The sequence below is a fragment of the Pantherophis guttatus genome, chromosome 2 (assembly GCF_059756535.1).
Source record: "Pantherophis guttatus breed Tessera chromosome 2, ASM5975653v1, whole genome shotgun sequence".
NCBI classification, from domain to species: Eukaryota; Metazoa; Chordata; class Lepidosauria; order Squamata; family Colubridae; genus Pantherophis; species Pantherophis guttatus.
In genome coordinates this window covers 218,411,114-218,432,998 of record NC_142064.1, presented here as the reverse complement: position 1 = coordinate 218,432,998, position 21,885 = coordinate 218,411,114, and the positions used below count along the sequence as shown (strand labels likewise).

The 21,885-nt window shown below is 40.4% G+C and overlaps 1 protein-coding gene and 1 long non-coding RNA gene across 15 annotated transcripts in view; one reads left to right on the top strand and one right to left on the bottom strand.

The window, feature by feature from the left end:
• The window catches only part of LOC148115523 (uncharacterized), a 57,115-nt gene extending 51,646 nt beyond the window's left edge, over positions 1 to 5,469 (bottom strand). The window contains exon 1 of the long non-coding RNA XR_015732659.1: positions 5,373 to 5,469. This is a non-coding gene — a long non-coding RNA (uncharacterized LOC148115523). The remainder of the gene's footprint in view (positions 1 to 5,372) is intronic.
• WNK2 (WNK lysine deficient protein kinase 2) overlaps positions 3,236 to 21,885 on the top strand; it is a 114,852-nt gene continuing 96,202 nt past the window's right edge. For 10 of the 14 annotated variants that reach the window (XM_087887825.1, XM_087887824.1, XM_087887823.1 and 7 more), the window contains exons 1-2: positions 3,236 to 3,685; positions 4,965 to 5,861. In XM_087887825.1, coding sequence (XP_087743951.1) covers positions 4,992 to 5,861 — 870 coding nt within the window. In that variant the 5' untranslated portion in view covers positions 3,236 to 3,685; positions 4,965 to 4,991. Of the gene's footprint in view, positions 3,686 to 4,219; positions 4,299 to 4,964; positions 5,862 to 9,412; positions 9,497 to 21,885 lie in introns of those variants that run through there. The other 4 variants (XM_087887827.1, XM_087887818.1, XM_087887831.1 and 1 more) reach the window with 3 other exon arrangements.

The window sequence follows — 21,885 nt, the reverse complement described above, 5'->3', positions numbered from 1 at the left end:
CACAGTGCTTTACAACCCTCTCTAAGTGGTTTACAGAGCATATTTCCCTCAACAATTTGGGTCCTCATTTTACCCACCTCAGAAGGATGGAAGGATGAGTCAACCTTAAACCTGGTGAGATTCAAACTGCCAAAATGCAGGCAGCCGGCAGGCAGCAGCAGAAGTCTGCAGTACTGCGCTCTAACCACTGCACCACAGTAGCTGCAACCATTCACTTCACAGCCACATAAATCCTAAACCTCTAATACTGGACTGATATGAGTCAGAGCCTGCTGAATGGAATTACTTATGAGGACACAACAGGGGGGAAATGACAAAAGGAGCATGTTGCAGGGATGAAATGCTCCCAGTTCGGACCGGTTTGGCCAAATTGGTAGCAATGGCGGCCGGTGGTTCGGAGAACTGGTAGTGATGGTGGCACGAGCCTCTGCCCACCCGCCCGGTCATCGTTACTTCCTGGTTTTAACCAGGAAGTAACCTGTTTTTTACCCTCTGCGCATGCGCAGAAGGGTTTGCACATGCGCAGAGGATCTGTGCACCCATGTGACGCTTGTGGGGGCACATGCACTTCTGAACCGGTTGGGAAGGTAAGTAGATTTCATCCCTGGCGTGTTGGGAACCTAATCTGCCTCTGTGGTGTTTCAGAACATCAGGTATATGTCTTCCTCACAAAGTCTCTCCTTCCACTAAAGTGTAACTTTGTCTTTTAAAATGAGAAGGAAGTTGGGAACCAAGGCCAGAAAAAGCAGCCTCGGAATTATCTGACTGGTGGCTTCTGGGATCACCTGCAGGTGGGATCCAGGAATAGTCAAGGCTGAGGGAAATCAGGCTCTCAATTATCTTAAAAAGAATAAATTAAAAGCTATAACTAGCTATGACTATATTACTCAGGAGAAATTTACATTTTCTTTTCCTTGTGGTGTCAAGTCTAATTTATGTCTCTGAGATTTATTTTATTTTTCTTTAAATTTGTATTGTTTTTATGTATGTTGTTTATCTTCAATAAAAACAGTTTCTTCTGAGCCATGGTGGCGCAGTGGTTAAAATGCAGTACTGCAGGCAGTTCGAATGTCACCAGCTCAAGGTTGACTCAATCTTTCAAATTTAAAGGACAAAAGGGAATACATGTCTCTATATAGGGATGTGATAAAAATAAAGATAAGAATAGAAAACGAAGCAAAGACTGAGTGAATGGCATTAGCATAACTTAATTTAAGCTCTATCTCAGAATAACAGAAAACAGAGTTGGAAGGCACGTTAGAGGTCTTCTAATCCAATCACCTGCTCAGGTAGGAAACCCTATGCCATTTCAGACAAATGGTTGTCCAATCTCTTCTTAAAAACCTCCAGTGTTGGAGCACCCAGAACTTCTGGAGGCAAGTTGTTCCACTGATTAAGTCAGTTCTCACTGACATAAAATTTCTCCTTGCTTCTAGATTGGTTCTCTCCTTAATTAGTTTCCATCCACTGCTTCTTGTTCTACCTTCAGGTGCTTTGGAAAATAGGTGGATCCCCTCTTCTTTATGGCAGTCCATAGATATTGGAACACTGCTATCATATCACCCCTAGTCCTTCTTTTCATTAAACTAGACTCAATTCTTGCCGCTGTTATGTTTTAGCTTCCAGTCCTCTAATCACCTTTGTTGCTCTTCTTTGCACTTTTTCTAGAGTCTCAACATCTTTTTTAAATTGTGGCGACCAAAACTGAATGCAATAATCCAAGTGTGGTTTTACCAAGGCATTATAAATTGGTGTATATCCTCTTTTCTCCTGCCCTTAACTCTTTGCCTTAATGTTTCTTACTCCTTTTCTGCACTCTGCAGGGGGTTCTTTAACCCATAAATAGTGTGATGGGTATGTAGAGCCTGTATGCAGGAGCCTGGAGGCGCAGCAGACTAATAGCCTGTTATTAACATTCAGCTGCCTGCAATTACTGCAAGTTCGAATCTCCCCAGGCTCAAGGTTGACTCAGCCTTCCATCCTTTCTAAGGTAGATAAATTGAGGACCCAGTTTGTGGGGGCAATAAGCTGACTTTGTATAAATATACAAAAGTATGAAGGCTATTGCTTAACGCATTGTAAGCCGCCCTGAGTCTGAGAAGGGAGAAGGGTGGCATATAAATAATAATAAAAAAATGTAGATACAAGAAAGCCTCAGATAAATTGAGAGTTCTCTGTCAAACCAGAAGCATAAAGCATAATGTTATATGTTATTATTACATGCAAGATTATTACATCCAAGCACTGAATTTGTGGGCAGGTTTTTTTTCCTATTTGGAACATTGATGTTTAAAAGGATTGTTACTATGGAAAGGAGTTCTTCCTCATTATGAAAAACATTGCAGATGATATCTGGAACAGTTTCCTTTTCCATCTCCATCCTCAGAAACCAAACTCTGCAATACACAAGAGATCACAGACTATTCCAGGAGGATCTGATAGTTTCCAGCACCTTTGACTGTTTTTCTTTTTTTTTTTTTTCATATCATGTGCAGGAAATCAAGTACAGATGAAATGAATGAAAACAGTGAATGAATGAATGAGAAGCCAGAGAAGCTGCAGGTGTTTTAAAATATTTATTTGGGGAGAAAGGTTCCGCCAAGAAACTGTATAAACAAGATTCTCCCTAGCAAAATCCCTGGAGGGTAGCCAGCATTTGCTTGCATGGAAACCATGCTCAGCAGTCATAGAGGCCTCCAGAAAAAGAAAAAAAGGGGGGGGGGCAGAGCCAATATGATAGCTCTGATGTGCCCACTGGTTGTAATGGACCACAACTACAATCCCCAGTAGGGCCATAATTGGAGCTGCATCCAAACATGTTGAAAGAACCAGGTCAGAGATTTCTTTTTTCTTTTGAGTGTTCATTGCCCTTCCCCTACAGACACACCTCCTCGTTTCAACATCTTGCCAGGACTGGTTCTAGCTCCTTCTGTGCATCTCCTAGCATCCCCAGCGCTCATATTCCTTCCTACCTTTCAGCCACAGAAGGATGTGGGCTGCAGCTCCGACGAAGGACATGCGCAACATTTGGCTTCAGCTTGAAGCAAAGCGCACTCACCCCCCCCTCTCTTTCTCACACACACACACACACCCTTGACTTGGAGAAACGCGGAGGGCGGGAGGGAGGTCGGGGACATACTCTTAGCAACTGAGAAGGGGGAACCGATTTGCTCTTGGTTCCCCCGCGACGCGGGGCGGATCTAACAGGGGCCGCCTCCTCCGAGGCCTTCTCATTGGTTGCTCAAAGATTCCCGTGCCTCCCGGTCGGTCCGTTAAATGGGGCATCATTAGAAAGGAAAGCCCGATTTCGGAAAGCGCGGAGTGGAGAAGCGTTGGTTGGGAGCGCGTGCCGGCAGGCTGGCCTGCGGAAAGGGTTCAACGGGCCACAGGGAGGCGCGCTATATACGCGAGTGGATTATTCCTTCCCCAGAACCTCACCGACGGCGCCCGGGACGCGAGAACAGCGGACGCCGCGCGGAGCTGCGCGGGGAAGTGGCGCCCCGCAGGACTCGAAAGGCCAGAGCTTAGACGCAGAGGCGTTGGGGAGGCGGGAGCCTGGCCTCGGAGGGTGGCGGAGGAAGGCTCCATGATTGGCAAGGACGGCAGAGTTGAGCCGCTGCTTTGCCAGCCTCCGGCCTCCAGCCTCCACCGCCGGCTCTGAACATGGCTGGCTCTTCTCCTCCGCGTAAGTAACTGTCTTCGGGGCTGGGCTGGCGCATCTCCTCCCGCCCTTTGGCCGGGCCGCAGGTGAGCCGCCTCCATTGTGCGGCCAGACAGCACCTGAACCCGCTGGGCTAGGGCTAAGCGCCCGCAGTTGCCCTCCGGCCAACAACTCCGTCGGCTGCTGCGGATCGCTCCCGGCGCGCCTCCCGGCCGACGCCCGCTCCTTTTTCTCACGCTGCGGGGACGCGGCACGCAGCCTCTCGGCTCCTTTGCTGCGGTTGCCGGCCTCCCAGCTTGCGTGGCTGGCGCCGCTTATCTAAGGCAGAGATTTCGGAACGAGGAAAAAGCGCCCCTAGCCAGGCGGGGCAAAAAAATAATAATCGCATTTCTAAGAGTAGTTCTTAAGCCTTAATGCTGCCCTTAGGGGCTCGTGTGAGCAAACGCCGAAGGTGCCTAGTTCGGGCTTTATTAGCCATATCCGCCTTCTCGGCTTTCAATCACAATATGGCTTTCCGGCGAGGAGCTGCAGTATGACTGAAGTGGGCAAAAGGGGCGGGGGAGGCGGCCGCCCAGGGTGGCTGGAAGCGGGCCGAGGAGGACGGAGCGCGTGAGCGTCTGGGGGCTTTCAGGCGAGGGTGTGTTCTGCGGGAGGGAGGCCGCCGGGGGAGGGAAAGCCGGCTGGGGAAACCGGGTTTCCCTATGAAAAGGGCCTGGGGGCTGGGTGGGAAGGGAGACTTGAGGGAGAGGGCTAGCCGGAGAGGGGCGGGGACGCGTTGGAAAGACCCTCGAGAAAGCTGGGTTTCTGTGGGGTGCGCCTCGGCGGCCGGTGCCTGGGATTCTTTTTTGGGGGGTGGGGGTGTTCTGAACTAACCTTAGAAAGGCGGGGCGACCTGCATTTCAGTGGGACAATTCATCCTGGGGTGGAACTGCAGTCGCTCGGTTTCTCTTGAACGCACTCATCCCCCCCCCTTACCCCCCCTCCGCCCCCTCTCCATAAGAGGCTTCCTCGCTCTCGGTCTTTCTAACAGTCGCGGAGAACCAGGCGCCGAAGGGCTTGCATTTTAGCCCTCCGTTCCCCTCGGGGCGGGGCGGCTGGAGAGGAGAGACGGTGAGGGGGGTTTAGGAGGCAGGCGCTATCAGGCAAGAATTCCGATTCCCGGGGTGCTTTGGCGGGAGAGGAAGGCAGGAACGGGTAGCAAAGCTCCCGGGGCAGGTGGCGGCCGCCGCCGCCGCCTTCTTAGCCAGGTGAGTTGAGCAGCAACGTCAGATCCGAGCGCCTTTGCTTTTGTTTTGCCTCGCAGCTGCTTCGGCTGAGTTTCCGCACGAGGATGCACCGTGATGACTGCCACAAAGCGGGGACAGCATCTCGGGCGGCGCGAGGAGCACCATCTTTTCCAGCAGCCGCCGAGAGCTCGGTTGTAATGGAAACTGGGGGCGATGCCAGCACAGCCCCTCCGCGGAGGGGAGGCGACGGCGAGTTAGCAACTGCTGGTGTAGCAGAAGCCGCCGGTTTCCAAGCCGCCGCCGCCGCTCGCCCACCGGCTCCTGCGGGGGGAAAGGATATGAATATGGATGATGGGCCAGGCAGCGCTAGTCGAGGCGGCGGCGGCGGCAGCGTGGATCCTGCTGCAGTGCCGAAAGGCGGCAGAATCGCGGCCCCCGCCCCCTTTCCCCGTGTGCCTTACGCCAAAGATCCCAAAACAGCCTACCAGCGCTTTCTGCGGAGGAGTGTGGTGGATTCCGATCAGGAGGAGCCCCACTTTGAACCCGCGGAGCCGCAGCAGCAGCAGCCCAAGAAGATCCTCATCCTCTCCAAAACCAGGCGGATAATCGCCGAGAAGGGGAAAGCGGGGCAGAGGCCTGTGGTGGTGGAAGAGACGCGACCGGGAGAGGAGCCCGCCGGCCAGGTGAAGGGGGTGGCCGCCGAGAGGCTCTCGGCAGGTGACCAGGAGAAGGAGGGCGGCGGCAAGGAGGATGCCGGGAAAAAAGAGGTGCCCGAATCTTCCAAGGATCAGGCCAAGTCCAAGAAAGAGGAGGCCGAAGAAGAGGAGGAGGAGGCCGATATGAAGGCGGTGGCCACCTCCCCCGATGGCAGGTTCCTAAAGTTTGATATTGAACTTGGCAGAGGATCTTTCAAAACGGTCTATAAGGGGCTCGACATGGAAACGTGGGTTGAAGTTGCTTGGTGCGAACTTCAGGTAAGCCGCGTCAAATGTCTTGTCTAGGCTTAAATGCAGTAGGCGCTGGGGGACAAAGTGCATATGTCATCTATGAAAGGTTTGCTGGAACAATCTCCACAGTTTATCCTCCCGGAGCTAACTATAGCTCAGTGTTTTCATTGGTTCCATCCTTCCTCTCTCCTCCCCTGCCCCCCACTCCCGGTTATGCATACACCCACTCCCCCTAGGGTTAACCCCTTATGTTCTGGGTTTTGCTAAGGGCAAACTACTTTCCCTTGTCCTGTGTTTAAGATCAGCAAATTTTAGGAGGTCTGCCAAATCATAGGGCCTTTGAATAACCCTTGTTTTATGCTGCTGTTCAGTACTATTCTGAACTTAAAACTCTTGCTAAATTTAGCAGGGCAACACAGAAAAGTAATTATTTCAGAGAAGTAACAGCATTTACAATGTCATGCTGAGCTATCTGTAGTATATACTACTACAACTCCTGAATCTATTTATTTGTAACCTTCAGTTGGGGGAAATGGGAAGTTTGAGGTTGGGGGAAATGGGAAGTTTGAGGGGTAACAATCCCAGATAACTCAAATGTGTTAATTTACAGAATGCCAGGATCCATGACTCCTGGTGGATTGAAATTTGGGGAAGTTGTGGCTGTTTCCAATACTACCACGTCTTCCAACTATACTTCCCAGAAACCTTAGGTTGCATGACTCAAGAGAAAATTAGGGGCCATACCCTCTTTGCTGCATCCTCTGCAGCACCCAGTTGGCACCCAGTTTGTTGGTGCCAAGAGGCAAGTGGCAGGAGAATGTACCAATTACTGCTTTTAATATGCTTATACAGTACAAGTGAAGATGGCAATATTTGCTAGCATTATGTCTGTGGCACAATAAAGGTAGCTGATTTGGAACCAAGGTTGAAATTTGAAATTTCTTAATGGTGATGGCAATGAGGTAAGTCTGAAGGAGCAACTCCGGTGTTTGCTGGGGTGCACCATCAGTCAATGGCAGAGCCCTCTCTTTCCTTGTAGGGAGGGGCTACTTGGGGTCATGACAGGATGGGAATTGGGAGTGGGGTGCAGTTTTACTTATGGTCCAAGTTCCCTTTGTTCTCACCCCAGCAAAGTCACAAAGCAGTTCTGCAGGTCAACTGAAGAGGAAGGAGTGATGTTCCCTGGCAGCTTCCCTCAAGTAATACCAGTATCAATTTGGAAGCCAGCAGGAAATCAGAAATCTGTTAACACTACCCTTTTGCCTATCCATTCCATTACACCCCCTCTCCCAGCAAAGTGGCAGGTAGTTCTGCATGTCAGCCAAGGAAAAGGAATGATTTCCAATGGTCCCCGCCAGCTTCACACAAAGTCAATGGGGAAGCCAGTAGGAAATCAGAAGTTGCTCTTGCTCCCATTGCGTGTTTCCCGTGCTTCCCGTGATTATTCTGGTGCTGTTTAGATGAAGAAATATTTCTGAAAGGATGACCCAACAGATCATGGGTTGCCTAGTATATGATATTTTCAAAGTGATAAATCCTATTCTTTATGCAGTAGCAGGCTGTTTTGTTTTAATTGTAGAATGTGTTACATATAGGAAAGACAGGCTCGTACATGCTTATTCAGAAGTCCTACGGAGGTGAGTAAGTTTGCATACTTGAGTGAGAATAATGGAGTAATAATGGGAAAAACCAATCATTGGTTTGTTTAGACTTGAATTAATTCAACTTTAAAATAGCCTGAATGAATGAAGAAAATTGAATGTTGATGTTTCTGAAACTAGTTGTATATATAAAGGGACTGGTTTATCATTTCTGTTTTAGACACAATAGTGCCACTTTCTCTCATTAAAAGCTTCTTTACTTAGTTGGTAAAAGGAATGACTTGTCATTAAACTTCTACTGAAATGCTGGCTGATGTTTTATTTACTGAAGTCACAAAGCTGTGGCTAATGCTTATGTTAAATTATATGAAAACATGACTGGGTGATTACTTAAGCATCACTTTTTTAAAAAGAACTCTGATGTGTTAATCTAGGCAATATTTTCTTTAGCACGATGAGAATTTTCTATACTTTGGTGGTAATATGTGCGTATATATGATGAAGAAATCACTTGTCAGCTCTGTTTTGCTAACCCATCTACCTATAATTACGAACTGGTCCCAAGATTGCCATGAAAACAGGCTGGATTAATCACATTTCCAAGAGACAGTAAAAGCATCCTTGGGGGATTGTCTCACAACTGCTGTTTCTTCCAACACAATATGCATCCTTCCTGCCTGATAAATCCCTATCTAAGTAGTAATTGCAAATAAATTTCCTGTCCTTATAGATAATTATTCTTTTCCTGCCCCATTTACTTTTTGTAATTAGAACACTTGAAAAGACCAACTTCAAAAGTAATTTGGCTGGCCCCAAAGCTACAAAGTTCAGCCCTTGCATTGGCTGATTAAGAGTGTCAACACATTTTTTTGTCTCTAAAACATCTCTTTTGGAAATCAGATTATCCTTACAGTATACTTTTATGACCTTCTTTCGATGTGATAATAAAACATAGTATTATGAGGAATAACTTGGATGAATTGTGCACACTTTTGTACTTCACCATCTTCAATATACCCACTCAAAAAGATTCAGATGCATTTTGTTTGAAGACAAAGTTAGTGTTAGTGCTGGGTATCTCATAAACTGCCTTGTGAAGATGGAAGAAAAAGAAATAGGTGAATTTTCAATTTATTTGGCCTTGTTCTTATAGAATTTTGGTTTATATAATTTCTATAATTTTTATTGATTATTAGCCATCAAATTGTTTTTTACTCCTAGCAACCACATAGATATCTCCATGGGCAATCTATTTCTAATCTAGTCTTTCAGATCTTCCAGTGATGCACTCATTACTACTGTAATTGAGTCTGCCCACCTTGCTGCTAGGTTTCCTCTTCGTTTCTCTTCCACCATTTCCAGCATTAAAGACTTTTTCAGAGAGATAGAATTTTGCCTAATGTGACTGGATCTCTACGGTTAGAGCTAGTGAAATGTTTCTGCATGCATGTATGTATGTATATACACATAAATGAATGATATAGTTCAATAAATTCAGTAATATTTCCATAGTCATAGGCTGAATAACATTATTGCACTGAATAATTGAATGTGTTTGTCAATTCCTCTAGTAAGATGAAATGTGTTCCAGCCATGTAGAAATTATTGCAAAAGGAAGCATTTTTATTTGAAAAAGAAGCAGCCAGTAAATTTTTGACAAGTGGTACTTGACAGTATTGTTTGGCCTTGTTTATCAGTATTTGTGCTCAAAAACTGTGTCTACGCTTCCTTTAGCCCTCTGGCTACAGATAGGCTAGACTCTGGAAGTACCTGGCAACAATGCAAGTCACTTTTATCCTTAAAAGTGAGATTTCCATTTTAACATGCCAGAGAATGTTAAGGAGAGTCACAAGGCCCATCTCTCAACCCTCATAAAATGTGAAACTCATTTTTTCTCTCATGAGACAATTCAGAAGAACTCTCCACCATGGTCTTGTACATTAGAAGAGGCTTGGGGAAGAGCCCCATTGATTAATTAAAAATAATCACAGGGCCACAAAGGGATACCTGGGATGACAGCTAGCAGAACAGTGGATGTACTGGAGGAGATTCAGCAGTGAGGTTGGGAGGTTTGGAGGCATTCAGCAGTATGTTTTTTGGGGTGGCGGTGAATTTATTGTCTTGATAAAACCCCGGAGGATCGCACAAGTCTGCTTAGCAGACTGCTTGTTGTGCAAATCTGCATTAGAAGCAGGTGGCTGTCAGGAAGTGACTTATGACTAGATGCTGACCTCTTAACAATTTCATTGGTAAACTTTTTGTGTGTCTTAGGAATACATGGAGCTAACAATATGATACTTTCCTTTGCATAAGAGTTGACCGAGGCAAGAAGATATAATTTTATTGGCTTCATCATTGCATTTGGATATCTATAAGTTGAGTGGGGATAGTGTGTAATAAAGCTTCAAATGTGTTATTATAAATAATCTTTGTATGCATGTAATCACATTATAATTTTACTGACTTGTGTGAAATAGATAAGATATGCCCAAAAATGTAATGCGTGAAGCTATGTTTAGGTTTCTGTTGCCTAATGAAATGTAATTGGTAATAATAATGCTACATTAAATGTGTCCTTTGGATTGAATATATCATGTCTCAATATAGGTTCAGTGTTTAAATAAGCAAATAGCTAGCAGCTTATATTTAGATTTTGTGTATAGCTGAGATGTTAAATATTAAGGGAATGTTCAGGAATATGATGTAGAAAGAGCTATATTCCTTTTCTCTTAACTATTCTTTCTTCAGAATAGAACATTTTCACATGTATCTTACATGACTTTTGATGTTTTTCAGAATATTATGTTGATATCTTTTGTTAAAAATACAACACTAATTTCCTTTCACAGAGAAATGTTTATTTAATTGAAGATAGTGGATTTATCTAAGAACAAAGATTTTGCCATATGAAACTGTTTTATAGGCTACTTTAAAATGTTATTTTTATAATATACCATAACTCTTTGAAAGCAAGATACAATACATTATTCAGCCATTTATCTATTTCTGAAGTTTTGTGATTAGACAGACATAATTTCTCTGTCAATACCCGCTTCTTTGAGTTCCAGTGATTGTATCTAGCTATAAACGTTTCAGTCACTCTTTTTAAACATTATCTTTGATTTTTCATTGTCAGATCTTCTCCTGATCTTACCTTTGCATTATACAGTATGTCCAAGATATTTAATCTTTAGCTTTATTAGTAATACTTCCAGTGATCAATCTGGCTTTACTTCTCCAAGAATTAAATGATAATGACTGTGTGCTTATTACAGTATAGTATCACTTTCTGAAAATAAACTCTTGTGGTCTTTGGGAAGCTATACTGTATCAGGGATGAGAACTTGATCAGAATAATATATTTACCTTTAGGAAAAAAAGATCTACCCTTTCAAACCTCCTTGTTACAGGAATAAAATCCTTTGGCGTCCTTAGTGTTTTGAATTTAGAAAGTAAAAATGTAGCATTGGATAATCATAGTGTTAATCTTCTTGTTAGTCCTTCAGCTGTGGAGCTAGTTTAATACCCTGGGTGGAGAGAAATGCAGCCCCCCCCCCAATTAGTACTACTATATCCAGAGTGCAACAAATCCAGATAATCACTAGATAATGGCGAAGAGAGCTTTCTGTATCCTTTTGTTTTTAACAACCAATCATCTGGATTTTTGCAGCCCAAATATGGTAACCTGAGGAAAAGACTTCAACTCACGTTTCCCTTGAATAGTAACATTGCTTTATAACTCTTGTAAACACAGTAGGGACACCAGAGAAATCCAAATAGTTATACTTAATGGCATCCAAGGGGCTAATGTTGAGTAGCAGCAGATATTTAGGACAGGAGGCGAGCAGTCATTTGGCTGGAACGCTGATGTCCATATTTAGGGATAAATCAAGCAAAGCAGCTACATAAGGTGGTGCATCTGTTTCTTTCATAAGAAATTGGAACTGTGAGGGATAGTAAGGTCTCAGGTGGTGAGTTTAAAGTGAAAGCCTTTAATAAAGAAGATCTTTCCTGAATACAATCAAAGGATTAAATTGATAAAGAATATAGAGGGGTCATTTTTTTGGAAACATGAAATTAAGCTATTGTATTTTTTTGTTGTTGTAAAATGAAAAATGCATTCCCCAGTTTAGGAATTGAATGTTCCCGTTTTTTGAAGGCATAATGTTAAGCAGATGAAAATATTTTAGGTCTTTACCCTACTAATCTACTCTGGTTATTGATCTTCTGCTTTGCTTTATGTGTCAGTTTTCTATTTATCAGGGAGGTTTTTTCATAATATGAAATTTAAATATCTGTATACAATTTTTGTTAAAAAAGAAAAAAGCGCTTAATTCTATCAAGCTACAGTGATACAAATTTTTGTTTTAAAAGTTCTATTTATAATTGTGTGGATTTTACAACAGGGTTCAGTTCATTTTTGTTATGTTCATAATCAAAAGGAAGGAACCATTGTTCACTTATAGGGCATTTACTGTACAGAAAGCCCTATATCTGCCATTCCTTGGAATTTTCAGGTAAAACTGGAAGGAATATCAGCCTGGAATCCTGGAGACCCGCTGCCAATCAAAATAATATATTGAACTAGATAGAACAGTGATCTGGTACAGTGTAAGGTAGCTTCTTTCCTCCCGTAGAATAGTAAACAACAAATTTGAGCAATTCTATTTCACCAGTTTGGATGCCGTCTATTAACCAGTGCAGTCATTTCCATATAGATTTCATGGGATCCCATTATTTTGTACCAATTTTACATTTTATACTTTTGGAAAATTTTTAAAGACAATAGCAAAAAAAGTATGCTGAGATTCAATCTCAAGACAATGGAATCAAGTTTTTTGATAATATAAATGCTAGTTTTGTACTGTCTATAAAGAAAACAGCTATGGGATTTGTCCCTTATGATGCAGCCAGATTGGGTATTATTTTGCAACACAAATTAACATTTGTTCCATCAGTATTCATTATGATATAATTATTGATGTAACCATGATGTATATAGGTATACATACAGTATATGTATATGGGTCTATTCCCCCTCATACCCCAGCAACATATGAAAAGGTTGTGAGAAGCTAATGAAAGTGCCTGGCTATAGATAAGACTATGTAACAAGAAGCTGCACCAAAATTACAATTCTTTATCTAGAGATAAAAGTAGGTGCGTCCAAGATTCCTACAGCAGTTTCAGCAGCTTTATGGTGGTTTTGCTTTATTTATTTTATTTATACCATGCTTATTATTTTTATAAGTAACTCTCAAGACGGCAAACATACCTAACACTCGCCCTTTCTCTTCTCTCCCCCCCTCCCCATAATAAACTTGTGAGGGGGGTTGGGCTGAGAGAGTGACTGGCCCAAAGTCAACCAACCAGCTTTCATGCCTAAGGTGGGACTCAGTTTCCTGCTTTCTAGCCCGATGCCTTAACTGCTAGGTCAAACTGGCTCTTTGCAAAAGTTTTATAGAAGAGAGTTTAAAACATAGTAAACATTTATTTTTATATTATAAACCAGAGCTGTTCCTCAATAAAACAGTGCAGGCATCTCATGCATGCTGCAGAACTGCTCTGAGTTCCAGAGAATAAAAACTTTGAAATACAAAGCTGTGTCTATAAATGCATTTTCTCATCAGAGTTGTATTGATTTTACTGCAAAATATCCTAACTAAATTAATAGAGTTAAAATGCAAATGACAAAATTTAAGGGGAGAGATGAAGTTGAAAATTGTTGCTTAGATGATGTATTTCTATATTTTAATGTATTGGCCTTTGCGCAAGGAAATGATGCCATTTTGATTCTGCTTCAGGAAGCAAAATGTCTGAGGTCAGCACAGATGTGGGTTAATATGATAATGTATCAAGTGCTTGAATTATCAAAGTAAAATGTTTCTCTCCTAGATGAATAATAGGAAGCCTTAGAAGGAAATACAGAAGCAAGGCTTGCTGTTCAGACAAATGATTCTTTCATGCTTCATTATTTGATATGCGTACTTTGAGTTAGTTTCTTTAGGCAAGTTTTAAAGTAATGGAACAAGTAACTTTTATCAAAGAAAACTATTTCTGTAAAAGATATAAGCTAATGGTGAATAGGTTTTTAGAAAACAAATGGAGAAAGTCAAAATGTCAATATTTTCATAATAGAGGAGATGTGGTGGTTAAAAAATAATCAGCTTGATAGAGCAGAGAGTTAAACAAACTGAACCCGATATCTGGAATGGTTCCCTTTTGATTCACAGCAGAATAAGATATAGCTTCTGTTTTGTGCTTTTTTAAATTTGTTTGCTTAGTAAAAAGCAGTATCATCTGCTTTTATTACTCTAATTAATTACTGATATTTTTAAAAATATTTTTGTAAAAGAATAGGCTATAAAACAGCAATTTTTCTAGAGAATACTTTTGAACATGGTAAATTGACTTTACTTATACTAAACTATGCAGTCACAATTGTTTAATTAGCAGTATTTCTTTCTCCCTGAATTTATCGAAAACTATTTTAAAATATATCTATTTTTCTGTAAATGTTCTTTATTTATTATTTGATTCAGAGGTTTATTTTTCATTGCTTCTTGAGTCCACCAAGTATATTTCATTATATTTTCTATTGATTAAGATTATCAAAAATATGCTTAATTTCTGAATTTGACTGGATTTGATTATTGTAATTACTATGATTTGGCATATGATTTCTCATTCTGAACTCTTGCTTTCTAATTAATTTTTACTGCTACACTATACACTTTATTGGCTAGTTCTTTCCATTTCTGATACGTTTTATATCTGTTCCTTCCAGTGATGGGTTTCAAAATTTTTTACTACGGGTTCTGTGGGTGTGGTTTGGTGGGTGTGGCATGGTTTGGTGGGTGTGGCTTGGTGGACGTGGCAGGGGAAGGATACTGTAAAATCTCCATTCCCACCACACTCCAGGGCAAGGTTACTGCAAAATCCCCATTTCCTCCCGATCAGCTGGGACTCAGGAGGCAGAGAATAGATGGGGGTGGGGCCAGTCAGAATTTTTACTACCAGTTCTCCGAACTACTCAAAATTTCCACTACCGGTTCTTCAGAACTGGTCAGAACCTCCTGAAACCCATCTCTGGTTCCTTCCTTTCCGGCATATTACTAGTTTTCATATTTTAATGGTATTTTCCTTCTTGTCATATCTTAAATCTTCTTAATTTCATTTTTTCCCTTTAATCCTGTTGATATTCTCTTAGGATTAGAGAATCTTTAAGATTTGTTTTATGCAGCATTTATGTACTTATAAGATTGCTTTCATGTTACATCTGTCATTAGACTTTAAATAACCTACAAGCCTCAACAAACAAATATGTAATTAAACAATGTTGAAAACCAATTATAATCATAGAAGCCATGATCCTGTGTGTCACTAACTCAAAAATACATCCCATACACAGGAAGTTCTAAAGGTTCCTAAATAAGTGTTGAAAAAGCCATGTTTTAAAATCTTAAATGTTAAAATTGAGAGTGCTATCTTAGTAGGAGGAGAGCTCCTATGGAGAGAGCTTGTGTCCAAATCATTTCTCATTGCACATACAGGGAGTGGGGTCTTTCAGCAAGTACTCTGTAGAGTCATGTCTTGCACAGACGGACTCTCTTTGAAGAAAGCTTCAGATATGGCCAGGCTTCAAGTCATGTAGGGCTTTAAAGCATCTTGAATTGCACCTGGAAACCAACTGGCAACCAATGCAGTTCCATGGGTTGTCATGATTAACATATGGGCCACTGTATTTTAACTTTGCAGTTTCTGCATGATTTTCAAGGACAATCCTATGTAGAGCATATTATAATAGTCCACCTGTGAGATGATGAGCTAATGAGAGAATGTTGCCAGTACCTTCTGCTGCGGCTGACAAGGGCAAAGTCGTCCTTGGCCTCAACTTTCTCTCAAGCAACTTCATATAGATATTAAATAAGATGAGAAAGAGGTTGGAGTGGACTTGAATTCTCCTTTCCCATTCAATCAACTGGAACCATCTGCTTCTGAAGGAAGCAAACCTCTGAAGTATACCCAATTCTCAACCATCACAGATTATCTGGAAGAATATCATGGTTGATAGTGTTGAAGGCAACAGAGAAATCTAGAGGGACTGGTAGAGTGATTACATAATTTTAAAAAGGGATTGTGGATATAAGTGCTACAAAGAATTTGTGACAAGCTGGCTCAAAAACAAAACCTTTATTTATATAACTGAACTGGAGTCAAATCATATCAGCCCTAATTCTGGCTCAAAGTGTATTTAATGTGTTAATTTTATCATAACAATTCACACTTACAATGTGAATTAAGAACTTTTATTTTAATGCATTATTTGTGTACAATAAACTGTCAGAAGATTATGTGGAAAACATTATGAAGAACATTAAGTCCAAAATCTGGTCATGTCAGCTAATTACATGGTCTCTCGTGGACAGTCTTGATTGTTTCAGCAGTTTAGTGAAGGAAATTAAAATCTAGTGTCTAGACAAACACAAGACAGAGATAGGTGGCAGAAATACTTAAAGTAGGAAATGAGAAGAACCTCTAGCAGGTAAGGGAGTTTACGAGGCCTAGAGATAGGCAGAGGAAAATCAGTCATGAGTCTGGATAGGAGTGTTCAGAAATAATCTCAGTAATAACTTTCATATATTATTTTTTGACATATAGTTTATTAAAAAGGTGTATGTTAACATGAGCAGATGATAGCTAGGAGGCTTTTTCTGCATAGGGGAAAACACCTGCCCTTATCCTGTGTTGTACTTTTATAAGCTTCTGTGCTACATAGAATGGAGTTAAGTGGCTCTTACTCCTGAGAAAGCCTGAATAAAATTAGTTTAGTAAGCAAGAAAGTGTGCATGTCATCCAGGAGTGCTGTTGGTGTGCATGTTAAGTTTCTAGTATTATTTTTTTTTAAAAAAAAAAACCTCAAATTCCTGCATTGACTTTGATTAGCTGGATTTTAAAATCTTGCACACGTAAAACATAAATTTTTATTTTTAATATATGCTTCTTTTGTGCAATGACCTTTAGATGGCAATATCCATGATTTCATTTCATCTTCTGGGAGATTTATAGTCCTGTCAAAAAAAAAAGATTGATATACCTCTATAAATCAATACCTTCCACCAAAATGAATGCCTGAATGGGCAACAAAGAAACCTGAACCAGAGAACTCCCTGTACCATTGTGTCTTTAACTTTCTTTATCTCCTTTTTTCTACTGATACCTATTTCTTCAAGTTTATTTTATTAATTAATTAAATGTATATGTCGTCCATCTCACTAGCAAGCAACTCTGAGAGGCTTAAGTTTATCGCAAGTTTTTCCCAAAATTGTCTGCATGGAAAGTTTTGTTCTGAGAGAAAAACTAAATATGCTTCTGGACTGTGTGCTGACAGTGAGATGGAGGTGACATTAAATGGACATGCACTGCAAAAAGCATTAATGAAATGCCGTGGCAAGCAGAATGTTAAGATGAGTCCTGTGTTTGTGAAGTTTGGTATTTCCACCAGATTAATTGGCTGCTGTCCTGGGAGGTTAAATTGGCAGTGCACTCCCATAGTGTGTCATTATTTAGTAAAAATGTTGTTTAGGCAAGCAAGCATAAATGTGTAATTTTAATGAGATGCCCTTAATTTATCTGACCTATCCAATCCATTAAGCAAGTAGGTTTTATAGAAAAAACTTTTCCTTCTGGAATGTTATTTTCAATATTTAGCTTCCTTGAATGCTGCACAAGCACTGCAGAATTTTATGTTTTATATAAATAAATAAAATAATCACTACTTTTGTATAAATATAAAACAGTGATCAGTTTTGTAGCTTAAGTTGTCATTCTGTGAGTTCAGGCCTTCTATGACTTGTGTAAGCTCTGTTTTCATTCTTTGCAAATATCAGATTCAATAATTGGATTCTGTTTGTGCAAGCTTGTGTCCAAGTGCTGTTTCCTATAATTGTGTTTACACTATTCTGCTGTCTCATCATTGTAAAACCCGTAATGACCTGGTTCTAAAATAAATCCATGTTTACTGCTAACATTTTCTAGAGTAGATCTGTGTTCAATATAATGTTTGGAAATATTTTGGGAGAATGGAGAATTGGTAGAGTATTGCCAAAGTATTAGAATTAGATGTATCTCTTTATTTATTATTTGCCACAAGTTAGAGTGGGATATTGAAGTTCAGTTGATTTATTAAGATGTCTTGTGAATGGTGTGTTGTAGGCACTTACAGAACAAATATGTGGATTTCTGAACTTAGTAAAATAGGTTACATGTGGGAGCTTGAAATGTCAGAAAGAGAATGTGGTTCATTGTGCTTTTTTATTTAGAATGTGAAAATACTCTACTTGGCTGTTGCTTACAGAGAATAGGATTTATTGTGGATACTATGTTCATTAAACTTTACCAAATAGAATTCTTATGTAGATTAGTCTAGATTGTCTTCCATTAAGTTGTGTAGTAAAAAAAAAAGCAAAGGATACTCCTCCTCCCTTCGTTGCTGTTACCAGGAAAGTGGTAAAGGATAAAGCTAGGCTATTTAAATGTGATATGAGAAAAACACTACCACATTTCCATTCCATCCTAAAGCTCTTTTCTTTCCAACAAATTAGCCAGGAATCATATTTTTATTTGCTGCATTGTCTACTTACTCGCTTTTTGTAGACGGTTCTTGGAATATTACATAAAATTGAATACAGCCCTCATCCGCCTATCTACTAGCAACTCATTATGTACTAGAAGCTGAGAGGTTAAATAGAGGTAATAATGCAAGGTCGAATCTGGGTCAGTCACTGGGACCCGACATTTACTCTTCCAAGCTTTCAGACTTGTGCTGGAGCCCATCTTTAGGAAACTTATCTTTATTGGAATACATGCTTTGGGCTATTCTGTGAATCGTATTTATGTGGTGCCTTTCTATTAGCTGATTGGTGTGTTTATGGCTGGTGATTGGCTGTTGTTTCCTTCTGCTACCGAACCCTCAGCTCCTAAGTACCACTTAAACATGATTTACAGAAAACCCAAAGAGTGTACTGAAGATGGACTCCAGCATAGTCCAAAAACTTGGAAGAGTAAATCTCTGGTCCTGATCACCAACCCAGATTTGACGTTGCATCATTATCCTGGGATACGTATATTTGCCTTCATTCGTGAAAGGTAAATAGTCTTCTGAAACAATCCACCATTATGACCTAAAAAAGTTGCAACAGGATATAAGTGGTGCCACTAGAAAGGATTAACAACAGTACCGTAACAAAAATTATTTTATGGGTAAGGGGTTTTAAATTGGGGAAGCCAAATGGATTTAATTATGTTTTAAATTATTTTAATTTTCATATTGTATGTATTTTAATCCTGGCTGTTCACCGCCCTGAGTCCCTCTGGGAGAAGGGCAGTATAAAAATTTAATCAATTCAATTCAATTCAATTCAAAAATGTCTGACCAAAGTTCTTAATTCCTGCAAGGCAGTTTCAATGAATTTCTGAATTCCAAAAGCATCAGAAGATACATAGCAACTTAGCAGTTTTAGATTGTTCTAAAAGAAAAAAAATATCTTAAAAGGGATTTGGGAAGGGAAAACTATAGTTGACAGTTTTCCAAGTTTCATAGGGAATATTTTATCTAGTTTCAAAACCAGCTGTATTTGAATCAAGATAATTTGCTCAGATCAGAAGGTGCCTAGTCACCCAAAATATGTCTTGTATGCCCTAGTAACACCTCTGCTTTGCTAGCTGTACTGGTTGCCAGTTTATTTCTGCATTGCATTTCTGAGCAAAATTACAAACAAGGCATTCTATATATTACAGAATATTTCTGCTGAAATATTACCAAGACAGTTGAATTAAGTTTGTAATCCTTCATGAAGGAAGAGAGTAAAGGCTCTGTTACAGCCCTGCATAATGTAGCTCAGCAAAGCAATAGTTGAAAAAGTGATTAAGGGGGTAGCTTAGTTAGTGAAGAGAGAGCTGTAATGCTCTTACATGCTGCTTTTTTGTTTGTTTGTTTGCAATTGAAACAACACTGAAGCATTGTCCTTGGCACTTGTGAAATGGCTGCTCACAGGGTTCTCTGGGAGGCCAGGAAGAATGGTTAGCTGATCGGCAAACTTGGCCTCTCCTAGGAAGACTCCTTATCACTAGCTGCAGTAGAGTAATTGCTGGACAGACCACATTGGCTGTTTGAATTTTTCTGGCCAGTGGTCAGAACAGCAATCATTGATTTGCTGTTATGTGATGAAGTTAGACAAATGGTTTTGGTACGACAGGACCTTGTTGATAAACTTTGTCTCTCTGTACATTTTTTACTTAAGAATGTGTATCAAACTAGCCAAGCTTGAAACCATACCTAAAACCCCTACTTACTGGTATATTGACAGGACCTGCAAAGAGTTATAAAACTCAATTAGCAAAGATGGAAAAAAAGACCCTTCAAGATCTTAAATGCTGAGAAAGTGAAAAAAGCCTATAGCAATGTTACCACCCCAAAAGGAATTTTCATGGTAGAAAGTTTTATGTGTTCTATTGGTGCCACAGAGTCCATCATGCTACTCAACTCCCCTCAGTATTTCCCACATACAGAAGAAATGAAGTTGCAATATTATAATACTAAAATCAGCAGAATCCTTTAAGTAAATCTGCACAGGATTTTGAAAAAGAACAAAGTACTTCAAGCCCCCTGATTCAGTTTCCTGCTTCAATTAATCTGTTCCTAATCTGCTAGATTATTTAACTATGTGAAGTTTTGTGCAGCCTGAATGACATTGTAATGATTGCTCAAATTTGTGGAGTGCTACTCTGATTACCTTGACCTTCAATAAATTTATCCTGTGCTTGAAGTCAATTTAAACATCACTTTGCTATACAAGAATTCATAGCCCCAAAAATACCATTGATGGTCCTTGGGATGGGATTAAATTCACATAAGATTTTCCCTGCACTATTTGAAGGACTCTTTCAGTAGTGGAGATTGTGGAATTGTGTCTCATCTCCATCACTGTTTACTTTGAAAGTTAGATAGCAGCTCTGGTGAATGAACCCAGACCCATTGTTTTATGGGTGTTATCCATGGTTGAGATTGTTATTCCCTGTTAGTGCAAACCAGTATTACTAAATCTGATCATTTTTAGCCTGTGACTTCATTCTTTTTACTTCTGTTTGTTCATATCGGATAGGAAAGATATACCTGTTATGGTATGCAGAATCATTCCCAGATGCTGCAGACTGCACAATGTGACTGGAAAACCAAAGACTTTGCTCATGGTTGATGCAAAAGTGTAGAAAAGATAATTGGTCTATTTGACTGGATGTTTCATTTACTCTGTTGAAAGGAAGGATATATATAAGCAAGATCATATACTCTAGGGTTATGTGTGTACTATGTATTTGCAGTGGACTACTATGAAAGCCAGAAGGATATTTCTGAATTTTCTGGGGTCTAATGCCAGAACAAAGAAAAGGACAGCATATTTATTGGAAGTAGTGAGCCAAGTATTTGCATTTTAAAAAGTTTGGACAAGACAGGACAATAGGTACAAGTATACACATTTGAAAGAGATGCAGATGTGCTAATCAGATCAATGATTGGAGAGAGTATAGAAAGAATGTTGGGGTCTATATGCTGGAAATATTGAATGAATCAGATGACCCTTTAGAAATCCAAATTCCCTATGAAGAAAATTCAATGTCATTTTGAAAATATTTGTAGCAGTGGCACTGGTTATATGGACCCACTTGGTAAGTAGATGGTTGATGTCTTGAAACATCTGGAAGTCCCATGATACCTTAAAACATCTGAAGATGAAATGAATTGTGAAGTACATCCTGGAGTTTTGAGGCATAGCTCTAAGATACTCAAGCACCAGGGCATTTGTAATGAAGAGGAGACAGCATATGTTGACTGGGTGAAGCCTGCCTTCTTGCTAGGCAATCTTGATAATCTTTGCTATGTGAGCCACAGTGGAGAAAGTGTAACTTCTGGGCTGCTGCTGCTGCATCTACTGCTGCTTTGTCTAATAGTTTGACTCAAGGGGTTCTGTTTTCCTTTGTTCAAGTCTTGGTATGAAAGGAAAAAAAAGCAATGAGTTTGGATCTTGTTACCTCCTACTTGATGTTGAAGATTCTTAAAAAGTGAGAGGGAATATACTAAAAACTTTTTCATGGTGTCCAGAGCAAATGAGCCTTAAGGGGCTATGGTTATATCTGGAGGAATGAAGGAAGAAAAATAAACGAAGGAGGGCTTTAAAAGTAAAAGGTAGGCTTAGCTAGGAGCTTCTGCAATGATTGGAGGAAGAACTAACTGGAAGTTATTCTCTGCTACCATCTTGGGGCTCAAAAGAAAATACAACAAAAGCTTTTAAATGTTGTGTGATATAGAATATAGTATGCATTCTTTCCACAGATAAAATATCTAGTGTGGTTCTGAAACAGATGCACATTTAATATGTGAACATTCATATATA